The sequence below is a fragment of the Typopeltis vanoorti genome, chromosome 1 (genome assembly GCF_054136105.1).
Source record: "Typopeltis vanoorti isolate ZY-2024b chromosome 1, IOZ_Tvanoo_1.0, whole genome shotgun sequence".
In the NCBI taxonomy this organism is placed as follows: Eukaryota; Metazoa; Arthropoda; class Arachnida; order Uropygi; family Thelyphonidae; genus Typopeltis; species Typopeltis vanoorti.
The window spans coordinates 153,563,629-153,582,408 of record NC_143549.1 but is presented as its reverse complement, the minus strand read 5'-3'; the positions used below and the strand labels follow the sequence as shown (position 1 = coordinate 153,582,408).

The 18,780-nt window shown below is 36.6% G+C and overlaps 1 protein-coding gene across 1 annotated transcript in view; it reads right to left on the bottom strand.

Moving 5' to 3' along the window:
• LOC150110552 (serine/threonine-protein kinase 10-like) overlaps positions 1–18,780 on the bottom strand; it is a 283,018-nt gene that overhangs the window by 21,614 nt on the left and 242,624 nt on the right. Inside the window, exon 18 of the mRNA XM_090399708.1 lies at positions 13,448–13,572. Within this exon, the coding sequence (XP_090255834.1) occupies positions 13,448–13,572 (125 nt within the window). The remainder of the gene's footprint in view (positions 1–13,447; positions 13,573–18,780) is intronic.

Genomic DNA, 18,780 nt, shown 5'->3' with positions numbered 1-18,780 from the left:
ACCAAACCTAATACCTATCTGTTCAATAGTTAGCTTACTAGCCTGACTGCCAGTTAAAAAAAACTACAACAAAGCTATAGTCCCATTTTAATGACTTGATATCTTTTGGATCATATCCTCTTAACAATACCAATAAATGCTGTTGTTAGTGATGGCCTAATCAAGATTTAAAATAAGGGCTGACATTGTTATTGTTAAATTAATGCCTAGTCCTGGAGTAAAAGATTGCTAGAGACCTACAGTATTACGACCTGCTTGAAACAAAAGAGTTGAGTGTGTTGTGCCATCCAAATGCTAGATTTTTAGCCCATCATTACTGTTGAGATTAGGGTCATTAATTAAAATTTTGCAGGCTTCTTTAAATTTGCATTCATACCAAGTTGTTGTATCATATAAGAAACAGATGTTAACTGTTTCCAGTCAATTCTGTGTCCAAGACATGATCAGAAAAGCCAGATTTACCATAATTATTAAATTATTTATTGTAAGGTAAATACAGCTATGTTTTGCAGCAATATAATTTCAATTTTTTCATACCTTCTCTGAGAAATGCTTGCATTAATCTTTTCTAGAAAACAAATGAAATTCAAATGTTTACATTCACTTTTATTTCCCTTTTTTATAAAATGAAAACTATACCACAATCATTTGGGATCTGATATCTCACTAAGCATTTTAGATGAGTGTTACTATTGTAAGACTTTCATATACACTACCAATAATTTTCCGGGTGCTTAAGGGTCAAAGCTGTATAACTGAGAGGAGACCTCCACATAGCCTTTAAAGGAATACGGAGAACCGACCAGGGCTTCTGACCTAATGTCCAATCCTCACCTTCTCATGGTGCACCCTGTTGGGTATCTACTTTGATACTGAACGAACGAGGATGGGCTGGCAATTTGGGATTTAGCCAACCAAATTGTATTCTTATTGGTTAAACCAAAATAAAAAATGATGGTACAACATGACAAAATATCATGCCGCCTGGGGCGTCGCCCGGTTAAACAAGGCCCCCGTTGTTTTCGCCAGGGAACCAGGGTGAACAGCAAAAAGTCAGCTACTGGAACAAATCTGAAAACAAACCCCAACTCAACATCACCAGAGTTAAAGATCGGTACTATCAACGTAAGAAGCCTGAATGGCAAAGAAATGGAGCTAGCTGAGGAATTAGATAAGTACCAGATCGACATAATAGGGGTGACTGAAACAAAAAAGACCAAAACTGGTGAGATCTTTCTAAGCAATAAATACAAAATGTTATATTCAGGCAATGACAATCAAGGAAAAGAAGGAATAGCCATTCAACACAAAATACAAGGCTAATCTTCTTGAATGGCAGTCAGTCTCAAGTAGAGTAATGTGGGCAAATATGAGAATGGGGAACTGGACAATGAGACTTATTTGTGCCTATGGTCCCACAGAAGGTTCTACTAAGGTAGAAGTGGAGGAATTTTTTGAGGCTTTAGAAAAAGCAACTGACACAATGAAAAAGGAAAAGTTGGTCTTTGTTGGGGATCTAAATAGCAGAGTAGGAAATGATTGTGAGACATACAAAAATATTTTGGGAAAATTTGGAGAAAAGAGCAAAGCAAATAATAATGGCTAATATCTGTTGGATTTCTGCTCAGGACATGGACTGGTTATTACTAACACAATGTTCCAACATAAAAATGTGCACAAATTCACATGGAGAGAAGAGGCAAGGAATAAGAAAAGTCTCATTGATTATGTTATTGTTGATAGTGATGTTTTCTCCCTGGTGCAGGACACCAGAGTGTACAGAGGATTTGAAATTGGAAGTGATCACTATTTAGTCTTGAGCTGGATAAAATTGAATTTGTAAGTAACATGTAAGAAAGTTTTAAAGCGAATAAAAGTTGAGCAGCTCTCAGATGTGAACTGTAGACTAAAATACAAAAACATTATTGAAAAGAAAATGAAAGAGTTTGAAAACAGGAATCAAACCTTCGAGATTCAGTGGCAAACTCTGAAGAAAACATTGATTGATTCTGCCAGAGAGGCATGTGGTGAGGTTGTGTGCAAGGATAAAAAAATCAGAACTCCCTGGTGGACACAGGAAGTTAAAGAGGCAGTGAAGGAAAAGAATAAAGCATATCAAAAGTTCCTGGCAAATAAGTCAGCTTTTACTCTTACAGAATACAGAGACAAATGTAAGAAAGCTAAACAGTGTGTAAAACTAGCTAAACAAAAGTCATGGGAGGACTTTGGCAAGAATATAGAAAATAAATATCAAGAAGGTGGCAAAATATTCTGGAGGTTGTTGAAGAAGCTTAGGAATGGAGGAAAGAGTGCTGTAAAAGGAGTTAGAGATGATAAAGGTGACATGAAAACAGGAGAAAAAGATATCCTTGAAGTATGGAGTAATTACTTTGAAAAACTGCTAAATGAAACAAGCAGTGATGACAGCACAGTGATTAAAAAACACTGACCAGGCATGCAGTCAGGAATACATATCCATACTTGAAGTAGAAAAAGCCATCAAAGGCTTGAAATGTGGAAAGGCAGCAGGAGTAGATGATATTCGACCAGAAATGCTGAAGTATGGTGATATAAAAGTCTTACAGTGGCTGCACTGCATAGTTCAGAAAGCCTGGACAGAGGGACGAATTCCCGATGATTGGAGTAGAGCTCTCATAGTACCCATATATAAAAAGGGAAATAAAACTGAATGTGAGAATTACAGAGGTATTTCCCTACTGAGTGTTCCTGGCAAGATCTATGCAAGTATACTTGAGAAACGGTTGAGAAGAATTGTGGAAGAAAAGCTTGGTGAAGAACAAGCTGGATTCAGGCCAAATAGAGGCTGTCAGGATCAGATCTTCACTTTACGACAAATAGTCGAGAAAGCATGGGAATATAACAAAGATCTGTATTTAAGTTTTGTCGATTTGGAAAAGGCATATGACAAGGTGCCAAGAGAGAAGCTATTCAATACGCTGCAGTTATATAGTGTCAATGGGGCATTATATCAAGCAATACTTAGTCTTTATTTGAGTTTAAGTCAGCAGATAAATTGAAGGAAGTACAGGAAGATGGTTTAATGTTAAATCTGGTGTGAGACAAGGATGTACATTATCCCCTCTGTTATTCATTATCTATATGGATCACATTATGAAGGAAAGTGGTATTAAACCTGATATCAAAATTGGAGATGTTAATGTCAGCTCTTTGCTTTATGCGGATGATGTTATACTTCTAAATAAATCCGCTACAAGTCTACAAGATTCTCTGACTAAATTGAATAGCTGTTGTAATAGATATGGTATGAAGGTCAGCAATAAAAAGACAAAGACAATGAAAATAGGCAGAATCATTGAAAATGTCAACTGTGTTGTGAATGGAGAACCTGTGGAACAAGTAAAACATTTCAGCTACTTAGGCACAATTTTTACTGAAGATGGTAAATTAAATATAGAAATAGACAACAGAATCAGCAAAGCTGCTATGGTGGGAAGTCAATTGAATAAATTCATATGGAATAAGAGAGAAATTAGTCGGAACACTAAATTAGCTGTATACAAGACAGTGTTCAAACCAGTTTTAACTTATGGATCTGAGAGCTGGGTCAGAAGTAAAACACTTGACCAAAGACCGCAGATATGAGAGTCCTGAGAAGGATTAGAGGCGTGAACAGATGGCATCAATGGCAATATCATATTAAAAATGAGGATATTAGGAAAGAACTTGACATTGTCAGCATCCAGGAATGCATTAGCAGAGCTAATCTCAGGTGGTAGGTGGTATGGTCACTTAAATAGAATGGGAGAGGAAAGATTAGCAAAACAAGTGTTCTCTGCCAGGTTGGCAGCAAAACGACCCAGAGGAAGACCAAGATATAGGTGGATTGATACGGTACAAAGTGCCTTAGACGATAGAAATATAAGATCTGGTAATGTTTGAGTCTTGACAAGTAACAGACTGATTTGGAGGAAAATTGTAGATAGGAAGTTAGTAATGATGTAATTTTTTTCATGTAGTACTGTCATATCCTGTACACCTCTTGAAGGTACATAGCAGGAATTTGATGATGATAATTGTCCGGACACTTTAGTAATTTACAACTGATACTAGGAGGGCAACCCTAATATCGCGCCTGTCCACTTTTGGCTTTGATCACCTTCTGCACCCTCGAAGGAAGGGTTTCCCCCAATGTGCAGAAAGACTTCAGATGGAATTTTTCTTCATTCCTCCATCAAAGGAGCAATGAGTTCAGCAAAAGATAGACTACATACTGCTCTGGACCTCAAATGTCATTCCAATTCATCCCACAGGTGTTCGATGAGATTGAGGTCAGGAGTTTGCAGGCCAGGGCAGTCATTTAACATCCATCTCTTCATACTATTCCATAAGGCTGCAGCTTTCTGGTATGGGGCTTTGTCGTCTTGATAGTAACATGGGTCCATTCCATAAACACTCCACAGTGTAGGCAGCACCTAATTATCCAGAATATCAAGGTCAAGGATCAGTGGTCCCACTCCAAACCAGCTGAATGCACCCCACACCATTGCTCCTCCTCTTCCACCAAACTTTACTGTGGGTACAACGCACTGTGGTAACAAGCATTCACCAGGCTGCCTCCACACCCTGCCATCAGACTGGAAACAGGTGAAACTTGATTCACCACTCCCAAGTACAATTTTCCACTGGTCAACTGTCCAGTTCACACATTCTTTGCACTAGGCCAGACATCTTATTCGTTGTAGTGATGTTTGGCTTGTGTGCTGCTCTTCCACAGAAATCCAGTAAATGGAGTTCTTTTCATACAGTGTTAGTGTTCACATTACTGGCACTCATCACAGGTGGTCTGTGCCAATTTTTGCACGCCATCCATTTTAAAGCCCTCCTGTCCCTGTCAATCATTTTCAGTGGTTGTCCTGGGTGTTTTCCTACACTACTGACACCAGAACATCAGCATTTGTTAATCACATTGCCAACCGTTGATTCTGGATGCTTCAGCTGAGCAGCAATGGCACATATGGACATGCCACCAATCTGACCTCTCTCTTGAAGTCACTGAGTTTACATCATGTTGCCATACCATCTGTATTCAACTAGTATGATGAAATACTGCTTCCTGCTATTATTATAGCAAACCTGGAATGTTCCATAACTTCAAATAACAGGGGTGTCCAGACAATTATTGGTAGATAGTGTATGTCCATATATGAGATTTCAAGTCAAATATCTAATTCAACAACATTTCCAATGGCTTCATTGCTGAAGTGTAGTTATGTACTCCTCAATGCATTTTTCTTGGACATATATTTTCTACCATTATTTTCTCTATAACTTGATATCTCATTTAACACACTTTTTTTTAACAAAGAAAATACTCTAGAATATGAATACCCTCATCTTCAGCTTATAATCATGGACTCTTTTTGTGGTATACTATCCTTCATTTTTAAGTTTTCTTCATGTATCCCAAAATAATTTGTCATTTTCATGGTATTTTCTATATTCTTTTCAAAACCTTGCCATTGCCACTCAATCATAATATTACATGATTAAGTTAACACCATATGTTAAGAAATGTTTAGAGGCATCAGAATCATTAACTTTCTCAAATACTGCCTTAAGGAGAGACTATATAGCAGGATTATCACAGTCACTTTTACATGCTGAGCACCTAAAGGAAGCTTTGGAACATGCCTTATCTTTACATTCAGAATCCTCAAACTCAAGTCAGTACACAGTATCATGGAATCTTTTGGCAACTGTCCATCATCATCATGCAAAAAGATACCAAGATGAACTACGTCTTCAGAATTGCATTCAACTTCATCCATGGGATGCTGATTTCTAGTTCCGTCTAGCTATGTGTTATGCTTTTATTTTTGGAATTAAACTAGAAGATAATGCATCTTTGCAAAATACTGTTAACCACCTTACTGGCCATTATGCATCAAATATACATCCTCATTCGCTTCATATCCATCATATATTTCAATGTAATATCAATGGTATTACAATTTTAATATTCACTTTGCATCCATGGAAAGTTGGACATATATATACGTCCTGGCCGGTAGCGTGGTTAATGAATCTGGAGCCTCTATATCCACACAGCTTGAGAAGATAACAGAATCTCATAGTAACAGTAATAGTCCTCTAGATTTTCTACAGTGATGACTGTAGAAAATCTTCACTTGTTAGAAGCTCAGAAGGTGTATCAAGTTTGGATCAGTAGTTATAGAAGATCGAGAAATTTGATATTAATGGTGTTTTAAGTGAAGAAAAGGACTCTGATGCTAAATGTTGCTCTGAAGTGACAGTTTAATGTAGCAAAGTGTAATAATAAAGGTTATGCATTTTGGGATGAAAAAATTAACAGCAGTATATCACATTGGTGGAACTGTACTCCAGGAGGTTGACAAAACCAGAGATTTGGGTGTGTTGGTGGATAGGGAGTTGAAGTTTAGGGGACACATAGCAAAAGTGGCTAAATCAGCTCATCGGATCACTTGGTTACTGAAGAATACTCTGATGAGCAGAGATAAGCAAGTTATTGTTCCTCTTTATCGAGTCTTGATAAGACCCCATCTTGACTACTGTACCCAGAACTGGGCCCTGAGTTTCTTCTTAATGGGGAGGAGGTAGAGAGAATCCAGAGGCAAGTGACCAAGATGATAGCTGGTCTATGGAATGAACTTTACGAGAACAGATTGAAGATCTGTGGGTTACAGAAATTGGTTGATAGGTGGAAAAGGGGTGATATGATTGAGACATTCAAATTATTGAAGGGTTTTACAAGATTAATTCAGAGGAAATTTTTCAGAATAGGTCTGGTGATAGGAGAACAAGGGGCCATCCATGGAAACTAAACAAGATTGTAGTTGGCAAGGGTGTTAGAACTAGGCTTTTTACTTGGAGAGTGGTGAATGAGTGGAATAAGCTGCCAGAGTTTGTTGTGAGTGCCATGACTGTAAATGAGTTCAAAGCAGAGTATGATAGATACTGTGGAAATGCTGAATAGTTGTTCTTGATATGATGTTTAGAGCCTCCCTCGATGAGTCTAAGGACTCCTTGGAGTTGCCCGTAGTAATAATAATCATTACTAGTTTCCTATCAACAATTTCCTCCAAATTAATCTGCTATTTATAAGGACTCAAATACTGCTGGACCTTACATTTTAGTAAGGTCCAACAAATATTTGAGTACTCACTGCATTTTCTATTGATCTTGATCTTCCTCTAAGTATTTTTTCTATCAAAATCTTGTTTTGTTATGATTTCTTCAAACATTCTTTTTAAGTAATGACCATATTAACTTAGATTAGCTCTGTACAAAATGCCACCAATAAATTAACAATGAAACAGTTGATTAAAGAAGAGTCCATAGACACTGTTCTGAGAAAAATTTGGGAACTGAATAGATGGCATCAATGGCAGAGTTATATCAAATATGAAGATATGATTGTGCTATTGATCCCACCTGCTCATGCCCCTAATTTTTCTCAGAACTCTCACTATCCATGGCCTCTAGTCTGATGAAATATTTTATTCCTAACTCAACTCACACAATCTGAGTGTGCTATTAGTATACAGGACAGTGTATTGACAGGTTATTGTTCTGAATCACTTACTGTTCCATATAAATTTATTTAAATAGCTAATTACAGTATCAGCTTTGCTTATTCTATTATTTCCAAATTTAATTTGCTATCTTCACTAAAATGTGTTAATTAGCTGAAATGTTTTACTTATTCTACAAGTTTTCCACTGAGGACATAGTTAATATTTCATAGCTCATCTTTTTACTGATTTTCATATCAAACTTGTTACAGCAATTATTACATTCAGTTAGTCCTGTAGAATTGTTGAATTTATTTAGGAAGATACCACCAGATGTTTAAATTAATTAGCCCAGATGAATATTTTCTATTTTAATATGGCTTAATGCCACTCCTCTTCATAATGCAATCCATATAGATTATGAATAACAATAGGGCTAGCATGCACCCTTATTTTCTACCTGATTTTGCATTAAACCATCTCCCTGCACCTCTTTCAATTCTACTGGCTAAAGGTTGGTTGATTGGTAGAGCCTCTGCTACTAATGGCTCACGAAGGGGATCCATCGTTCAATGCTGTTACCACACTCTCCCTCGATGAGTCTTTGGACTCCCTGGAGGTGTCAAATAATAATCGAGGGAGAGTGTGGTAACAGCATTGAACGATGGATCCCCTTCGAGAGCCATTAGTAGCAGAGGCTCTACCAATCAACCAACCTTTAGCCGGTAGAATTGAAAGAGGTGCAGGAAGATGGTTTAATGCAAAATCAGGTAGAAAATAAGGGTGTATGCTAAGATACTTGAAACTATGAAAGTTTAACCATTGTCAAATCATGGAAATATAACATAGCATTTTGAACATCTTTTTCCCTTGGCAAATATCATGTCTTTTCAAGATCAAAAATCTTAAATACAAATCCTTGTTATATTTCCATGATTTGACAATGGTTAAACTTTCAGAGTTTCAAGTATCTTACCTGATTACATTGCTCTTAAATATTTCTACTCTTTTTTTTTCTGACAGTGCTTCCATAACACTCACATTCAAAACAATATATTTAAGTAATTATTCCAGACATCCAAAAAAATTTGTCACTTTTAGCATTCCCAGTTCCTTTGTTTCATTTCTAAACTATTTTTCAATCGTTTCCATAACCTTTTGCCATTTTTTTCATGATTTTTTAAAATCTACTTTTACACACAGCTCTCCTACATTATTTGTTGTATTACCAGAGAGGAACTACTTGTTTGCCAGGAACTTTCAATATGATTTCTTCTTTTTCCAGAATTATTTCTTACTTCTTCAATTCCATCGTGAAATTCTAATATTTCTATCCTTGCAAATGGCCTCCCACAAACTCAGTGGTAATTACTTCCTTTTTCAAATCCCAAATATACCATAGCCAATAAAATTTTATGTATTTCATACTCCATATGAATTTATAGAAACATAATAATGTTAGTAATAAATATTCCATGTCCTAAAGAGAAATCCAGCATTATTAGCCTTAATTATTATTTAATGCAGCATTAAATACCATTATTAATGCCAGATTCAAGTATTTTATAGTACTATTAGCTTGCTCTTTCCTCTAAGTTGTCTGAAAACATTTTTGTTTTCTTAGGATTCATTTCTTAAGTCTGCAGTTTAGGTTTCCAAAAAGAACCAGCTTTTCCTTAATATAAATTTTTTTTTTAATGACTTGAAAAATTCCTCTACTTGTTTAGAACCTTCTGATGGAATATAGGCACAGTCAGTTTCACTGTCCATTTTCATCATCGTCATCAAATTCCTACATGTACCTTTACCTTCAAGGCATGTACAGGATATGATAGTACTACATGAAAAATTAACATCCTTACTAACTTCCTATCTACAATTTTCTCCAAATCAATCTGTTACACCTGTCAAGACTCCAACATTATCAGATCTTATATTTCTGTCTTCTAACGCACTTTTTACTGTATCAATCCACCTATATCTTGGTCTTCCTCTGGGTCTTTTTCCTGCCAACCTGGCAGAGAACATTTGTTTTGCTAATCTTTCCCCTCCCATTCTGCTAAAGTGACCATACCACCTGAAATTAGCACTATATTATATGAATTTTTTTAAGGACTTTGATATTTTTGCTATAGCTATTATTTATAAATGTATTGCTAATAATTTGTAATTTTTGTGAAAGGTAGTGATACAAATTAGCACGTATATATTATTATTATTAAGGGAGATCTCCAGGGAGTCAGAGACTCATCGAGGGAGGCCACATACTACACACACCAGCTATCATACTTATTCTTGAATTCATTCACACTGCTTGCACTCACAACATCCAAAGACAATAGATTCCAACCATGCACCACCCTCTGAGAGAAAAATCTAGCCCTCATACCCTTCTTGGCAGTCTTCATTCTCAGCTTCCAAGGATGCCATGTTGGAGGCTTAATGGATTTTTTACAACACTCAAAAAGAATTAAATTAGAATTTAATACTTCCTATATTTCATCCTAGTCACTAGGACATCTACGGGGATTACAAAAACACTTAATGTAACATGCACACACAAATCTTACAATACTGAGCCCAATCACGTGGGTGACACTAAAGTCCTATCTAGGTGGAGCGCCCTCTAAGGGCGGTAGTAGGTGGCCTGGAATGTACACACAGCATATAAGCCCTACCGCAAACTTGCTACCCTTATCCATTCTACGAAAAATCAGCTCCCTCCTCTCTCGCTGCCTGGAGTTTACAAAGCACCCTGTTCCTGTAAGCTGGCGTACTTTGGACAGACAGGCAGATCAGCATCCATCTGCCTGGAGGAACACAAGTCTTACATCTGTAAACACAACTATGGCCATTCAGGCTTGGCTGACCATGTTCTGGACACCACCCACAGAGTATCATGGAAGAAAAACCACCATGCTCCACCACAGCAAATTCAAGAAAGAGAGACTTTTCTTAGAAGCAGCAGCTCTCAGAAACCAACCAAATCTCGATAAATATGGTTGCATTAAGCTTCCGAAGATTTGGGAAACACTCATCACCAGAGGTCCCACCTTGCATTCCAGGCCACCTACTACTGCCCTTAGAGGGCGCTCCACCTAGATAGGACTTTAGTGTCACCCAAGTGGTTGAGCTCAGTATTGTAAGATTTGTGTGTGCATGTTACATTAAGTGTTTTTGTAATCCCCGTAGATGTCCTAGTGACTAGGACGAAATATAGGAAGTATTAAATTCTAATTTAATTCTTTTTGAGTGTTGTAAAAAATCCATTAAGCCTCCATCATGATGTCCTCACAGCACTTAAGCCTCTACACATGAATTCCAAGGATGCCCTCTTGTCCTTCCCCCACCCTCCATAAATTGAAAAATCCCATCAATTGAAATCCTGTATGACCCTTTCAGAAGTTTCTAAGTCTCAATCATATCACCCCTCTTTCTCCTGTTTGCTAGTGTCTGCAGTCTATAAATTCTCAATCTGTCTTCATAATCAGTATTCCACAATCCTGATATTTTTTAACACTCTCCTTTGTACTCTCTCCAATATATCAGAATCAATCACAATGGAAACCCATAGCTCAGATCTGCACACAATAGTCCAAGTGAGGTCTTATCAAGCCTTGTAAAGAGGAAATATCATCCCTATCTTTACAGCATTGCAATTATCTTTTGAGTTGTGTTTGCAATCTATGCCACATGGCCCCTGAACTTCAACTTCCTATCTATTAACACTCCAAGATCCCTAGCCTAATTGTACCAATATAATACGACATTGGATATCTAATCATGCTGAAGTGAATGACTTTACATTTACTGACACCCATTTACCCATTCCCACAATTCCAGTCTATTCAAATCATTCTGCAAAGACTGCATATCAGCAGTATTCCTGATTACCCTGCCTAACTTTGCACCATCAGCAAATAACTGCATGTCGCTTGTCAAATCCTTCCCAATATCATTAATGCACAGATTGAATAACAGTGGACCAAGTACTGATCCTCGTGGTACACCACTTTTTTTTTTTTTTTTTTTTTCAGTCAGCCATCCTCTTATCCATGCTAATATTGTATAACCCAAACCCATTTTCTCCAATTTATGCAAAAGTCTACCATACTGTATTCTGTCAAAAGCTCAGTAAAATCCAAAAGTATCAATGAATGGATACACTGATATCCATTCCTCTTGTCTAGTTCAATGGTAACATTGTTATAGAATGTGTACAAGTTGATAAAGCATGACCTTCCCTTAGTAAACCCATGTTGTTCATTGCAAATTACAGATTCACTGTCAACCCATTTCTGAATGTGAGCCCTAACCAATTTTTCTAAAATCTTAATCACCACTCCAGGGATACTAATTGGTTGAAAGTTGGATAAGTCGATCTTTGTACCACTCTTGTGCAATGGAATTACTATATACATTCCTTCCATTCCTGCAGAATCTTCCCTGTTCCAAGACTCATATTAAACATCCTGGTCAAAAGAATGGCCAGTTCAGCTGAACACTCTTTTAGCACACGTGCTGATATTCCATCAGTCCCTATTGCTAAATTTTTATTCAATTTGTGCAACAGTTCTAATATCTTGGGCCTCACACACCTGCGTTTCTTCGTCTAGTGAAGAGGTAACAGTGAACTCAATGTTGCATTCACCATGTTGATAGCTTTTAACAGAATGGGCACTCATTAACTGAACAACCTCTTCTGCATCTGTAATCCTCACACCATCTGGATTTAGAAGAGTTATTCTTTCATATTCATTCTTTTTTTTACTTGTAGCATATCGATAGAATTCTTGTGGGTTGTCTTTAGCACGCAAAGCCAGTTTCTTTTCATACTCAGACTTTGCTTTCCATACAACAGTTGCGACTATTCTAGCCTGCTGCGTATAACGTTCATCACGGAGGTCATCCTTATGCACACAGGATTCCTTCCACATCGTCCTTTTCTTACAAATCTCTTGCTTAAGAAGATTACACATTCATTTGACTCCTAATCTATGTATTCTTCGAACTCTCGGGACACATTTTGATATCGCATCATTTAACTATTGTTTAAATGCTTCCCATGCACTGTCAATATTCTTTCCACCAAGCAATCTGATCTTTTCCGATCCCATTCCAGTGAGCTCAGTATACTCCTCAGTTGGTCATAATGTCCTGCTTTGTAGTTCAGCATGTAACCTTTTATGAATGCAACATTCATAAACTTGGTCGCTTCCCAAGAGAGTACCGCATGATCATTGTCATCAAGTGGAGGCAGAATAGTTACGTCTTTAACTGAAATGCCCTTTGACACCATAATCAAATCAACACTCTCTGACCTCGAGTTCCTTCTGTCACATGCTGCTTGAGGAAGTTGTCCCGCAACAGCTCAATAAATGCATTTTCATTCTTCTCATGAAATTCTACTGCTACCCAATCAATATTTGGATAATTAAAGTCTCTCATTATGATTACTCTTTTCGTGCTCATCTTTTCTATTTGGTGATGCCATTTCTTCATCACTAGCAACCAATCCACCAGATCTGTAACAACACCCCACTATGTAATTTTTCTTGTTAGATTCCACTTCACACCAGATTGCTTCAAACTCGCTGACACATGAAATATTGTTAGTAGTATTACTACAATGATAGGTCTCAACTCTAACTGGATTTAAGTCATCAGTTATTAGCCATTATGTGTAAGCTTGTGGTAAACAGTGAAGGATAGACTGGTCAAATGCCAGCATACAGATTTTAAAGGAAGCAGATTTCACTTACTGTATGGATTATGCATGAAACACAATTCTCACATGATTAATGATTAAAAAAAAATTCAAATACAAGAACTTTAAGTTATATTGTTCATTTTAAGAATGATGATTGTTAGGATGTTTCATGCATAATTTAAAAAAAAATAATTGTAAATACCTTGTCATGACGAACTAGCATTTGATGCCTTTGTAAAAAGAATACATCTTTAACTTGAGATTTCAGTAGTTGGTACTTTTCATGCATGTGACGTTCTTCTAATTCCCATATATTAGATTCTTGTGCTGTAAATTGTAATTGTTGAAATCAAATAAATATTTTTGAGATAAAATTAAAAAAATTATCACTAAATAACGAAAAAGTTTAAAGTATATAAAAAAATCCATTATATATGCATTATTCTTTCCCCCATCATTTTTTTTTTTTTCTTCAAAAGACTTTTTGACATAAGTAATCCCTCGATTAGTGCGTCATTTTTTTCGATACCCAAATTTGATTAGTGCACCTATATACATCTTAAAAATAAATGTTACAGATTTTCTATCTATACATTTTTATGAGAGCCTGTGTAGCTCAGTAGAAGTGGCGTTTGCGCTCTACAGTGTTTAACCGCACGAAGAAAGGATTTGGTAGTTCGAATCTAGTTGCCGACTAGAGGAAATTTTTCTAAGCTTTTTTTCGGCCGGTTTCTGAGTTAGTCGATCTCTGGCACGGGCTAGCGGGTTTTTTCTCCCGGAAACTCTGGTTTTTCGTCCCGTAAACTCAATAAAATCGACCGTAGAACCCACACTATTTTCAGACATTAAAAATATCGTGTTAGGGTTAGAGACCACAAGATGGTGGCACTAGCTTGCCGCCTTCTTCACTGCGTACCGATGAATGTGATAGCCTTAGGCCAGCTATCTCTCTGATTGGCTACCAGTGGAGATTGAACTGCCCACTCAGTCTCCAAAGTTAGATAGGGTAAATGGCCCCGCCTACTCCCTATACGGGAACAACATAGGCGTTAGCTGATTTTTTTATTTATTTTTTTTTTTAAATTTTTTTCTTTTATGGCTAACTATTTTAAATCACTCACCAGAATGAAATAAAGTAATTTAATTATCGATTTAAAACATTTTACAAATGTTATTTTTAAATGGCATACTACACTATTTCAATGTACACTATGTTCCAAATTTTTACCGCCAAATACAACTTCTCTCATACAACCTATGGACCAGGGGATTATCGCAATCTTAAGGCATACTACCTGAGAAGAACATTTAAACAGGCAATAGAAGCAACATCTGGTGAGAATTATATGACATTAGCAGAATTCTGGAAGAAATTTAATGTTAAATCTGCTATTGAAAATATTCATCAATATTGGAATGAAATTACTGCTAGCAATATGCGAGCCATTTGGAAGCAGATTCTTCCACATTGTGCAAAAGATTTTGGAAGCTTTTCAAATGAAATGGATAATGTTGTTGAGAAAATGCCAACATGGGCATGAACTGAGTTTTGATGAGATTGACAATGATAACGTCCAAGAGTTAATTAAATCTCATTCTGAAGAACTGAGTGATTCTGACCTGCTAAATTTCGATGCACAGCAGAAAGATCCCGAAGAATATCAAGAAAATTTAACGACTGATAGTCAGCCAAAAGAGATGTCACAGAAACAATTTGAAAATACTTTTTCGTAAAATCGAAGTTTTTAAGCAGCAATGCTTAGAGGCTGACCCTGATGAAGAGAGAAGCAGTAAAATTTGCAGAAAAGTAGAAAATACAATAGGGCCATGTTGTCAGTTGTAGGCAAAAAAAAAAAATGCCTGCCAAACTATGTTAGCTCAATTCTTTGTTAAGAAGTAGAATAATAAAATTTATATTATGAATATGGTTTATTGTCTTTCAGCTTCATGGTTTTTCCTTTAACTAGGCCCTGAGACATACCTTAATTCTTTTATAAAAAAATTAAGGTTCTAAAAAGAAATTTGAGGAATGAGTTATACTTTTTCCCATAGGTTATGATATTCGATTAGTGCGTTTTCGCTTAATGCACCTGTTTTAAGGAACACATTAGGTGCACTAATCGAGGGATTGCTGTACTAAAATGTCATCGGTAAAAATAAATTATTTAATTATAAATTATTTATTATTAATAATAAAAATCAAGTTAATCAATTATTCATATGCACTTTTTAATATCATATAAGCTCAATTTAAACAATTTTCATTCTGGAAAATTAAAATTCGAAATATATTAAACTTTGGGGGGGGGGAAGAATATTTTTTATTGCAATAAAGAAGCTACTCTACACTACACCATCCTATATAAGTGTTTTGTTAATGACAAGTTCTTTGGCTGGTTTGCATATTTTGAGAGGGGAAAACTAGTTTCTGGGAGAAAACTCTGAGATTAAGTTACTCATCTTTATTGAAAATGTCTACAAATATTTCTTATGTCATGGCAAGAAATGAACCTAGATCTTTTCCAAGTGAAGGATGCAACTGCACTATGGACACACTGTAGTAAAGTTAAATGTGTATATTTAAATGATCTACACTTAGGCAGAATGGGAGAGGAAAGGTTACAAAACAGGCATTTGATTCCAAGATAACAGGAAAAGACACTCAGAGGAAGACAAAGATCAAGGTGGACTAATGCAGTTAGTAGTATGCTAAGACTGAAATATAAGATCTGATAATACTGGGATACTGAGAAGTAACAGAATAATTTGAAACGGCTATTGGTAAGACATCAATAATGGAAACTTAATCATGTAGTACTGTTACAGTATCCTGTACACCCCTTCTCAAGAAACTGATGATATATTATAAGCTGCCTTTTGCAGCAGTTACCATTCTACCATTTTTCTCAATTGATATCATCTTATCATAATTATTCTTCCTTCTACTCGCCACGTATCTGGAAAACTCTCTAGGATTTTCTTCACCTGATTTGCTAATTTCTGCTGCTTGTACTGCACTTTCGTTGTTGTCCTTACTGTCACCCTAGTTTTCTTTATACTTTTCATGTAACTGATTATTACCATTATTCATCTTGTACTGCCTCCAGAGTGCCTTCTTCTAGATTTGATGCTTAAGCCCCTCATTCATCCATTTTACACCTACCTTATTCAGCCTTTGACCTTCGGAATAGTCACACATTGATACTGTTAGGTATTTCTTTATCAGTTCCCAAGTAGCATTTATTTCCTTATCGCTCAACTCCTCATTCCATGCTATAGCTCCAAGTTATCTCCTAAGCTTGTCATATTCACCAGCCTTGTACTTCCACATCCTTTCCTCATAGAAGTCTGCATTAAAATCACCATAATAATAACCCTTCCTTTGTTCACTAACCCCAAGTTGTTTATACATTTCTTCATCACCACCTTCCACATTCCTCAGCCTATAGTAAGGATGGGCAAACTGCAGCTCACAAGCTACATGCAGCTCCCAAAGCTGCTATGTGCGGCTCCAGAGACAATATTGGTTTTCATTGCCATTTTTTCTAAACTTTTATATTAATAATCTATAGTAGTATAGTATATACCAATATTAGAGTATTTTATTTCATAAATGCTTTAAAGATAAGTAAGAAACATATTTTGAAACTTTACATTTTTAGCTTTTAAATGGTACTGGCCAAAAGGGTTGTTAATGTGGATTTTATTATCGTATTTGGTTGGTAAAAAGTGTTTCGACATTTTATGGCCTGTGTCGCTCCTGCCAAAATTAGTTCCAAAAGTGAGTACTATGATCGCTGCATTACCCACTGCCTCTGTTGCCTGGACTCTGTGTCATCACTCTTCATGCAGTACACACAAGTTATGCGCTTGTGGTGGTAGCAGAACATTACTAGTGAATTTTAGTGTAGATAAGTACTTTTCTGATTAATAAATAATTAAGATTGATTCTAGTGAAAGTTATAAAACCCTTGTTTAAAATGACTGAGCAACAGAAGAGTATAAAACGGAAATACGAACAAGAAAGGGGTGCTTAAGGGTCAAAGCTGTATAACTGAGAGGAGACCTCCACATAGCCTTTAAAGGAATGCGGAGAACCGACCAGGGCTTCTGACCTAATGTCCAATCCTCACCTTCTCGTGGTGCACCCTGTTGGGTATCTACTTTGATACTGAACGAACGAGGATGGGCTGGCAATTTGGGATTTAGCCGACCAAATTGTATTCTTATTGGTTAAACCAAAATAAAAAATGATGGTACAACATGACAAAATTTCATGCCGGCTGGGGCGTCGCCCGGTTAAACAAGGCCCCCGTTGTTTTCGCCAGGGAACCAGGGCGAACAGCGAAAAGTCAGCTACTGGAACAAATCTGAAAACAAACCCCAACTCAACATCACCAGAGTTAAAGATCAGTACTATCAACGAAAGAAGCCTGAATGGCAAAGAAATGGAGCTAGCTGAGGAATTAGATAAGTACCAGATCGACATAATAGGGGTGACTGAAACAAAAAAGACCAAAACTGGTGAGATCTTTCTGAGCAATAAACACAAAATGTTATATTCAGGCAATGATAATCAAGGAAAAGAAGGAGTAGCCATAGTATTCAACACAAAATACGAGGCTAATCTTCTTGAATGGCAGTCAGTCTCAAGTAGAGTAATGTGGGCAAATATGAGAATGGGGAACTGGACAATGAGACTTATTTGTGCCTATGGTCCCACAGAAGGTTCTACTAAGGTAGAAGTGGAGGAATTTTTTGAGGCTTTAGAAAAAGCAACTGACACAATGAAAAATGAAAAGTTGGTCCTTGTTGGGGATCTAAATAGTAGAGTAGGAAATGATTGTGAGACATACAAAAATATTTTGGGAAAATTTGGAGAAAAGAGCAAAGCTAATAATAATGGCAAATATCTGTTGGATTTCTGCTCAGGACATGGACTGGTTATTACTAACACCATGTTCCAACATAAAAATGTGCACAAATTCACATGGAGAGAAGAGGCTAGGAATAAGAAAAGTCTCATTGACTATGTTATTGTTGATAGTGATGTTTTCTCCCTGGTGCAGGACACCAGAGTGTACAGAGGATTTGAAATTGGAAGTGATCACTATTTAGTCTTGAGCAGGATAAAATTGAATTTCATATTGAAAAGAATAACATGTAAGAAAGTTTTAAAGCGAATAAAAGTTGAGCAGCTCTCAGGTGTAAACTGTAGACTAAAATACAGAAATATTATTGAAAAGAAAATGAAAGAGTTTGAGAACAGGAATCAAACCTTGGAGATTCAGTGGCAAACTCTGAAGGAAACATTGATTGATTCTGCCAGAGAGGCATGTGGTGAGGTTGTGTGCAAAGATAAAAAAATCAGAACTCCCTGGTGGACACAGGAAGTTAAAGAGGCAGTGAAGGAAAAGAAGAAAGCATATCAAAAGTTCCTGGCAAATAAGTCAGCTTTTACTCTTACAGAATACAGAGACAAATGTAAGAAGGCTAAACAGTGTGTAAAACTAGCTAAACAAAAGTCATGGGAGG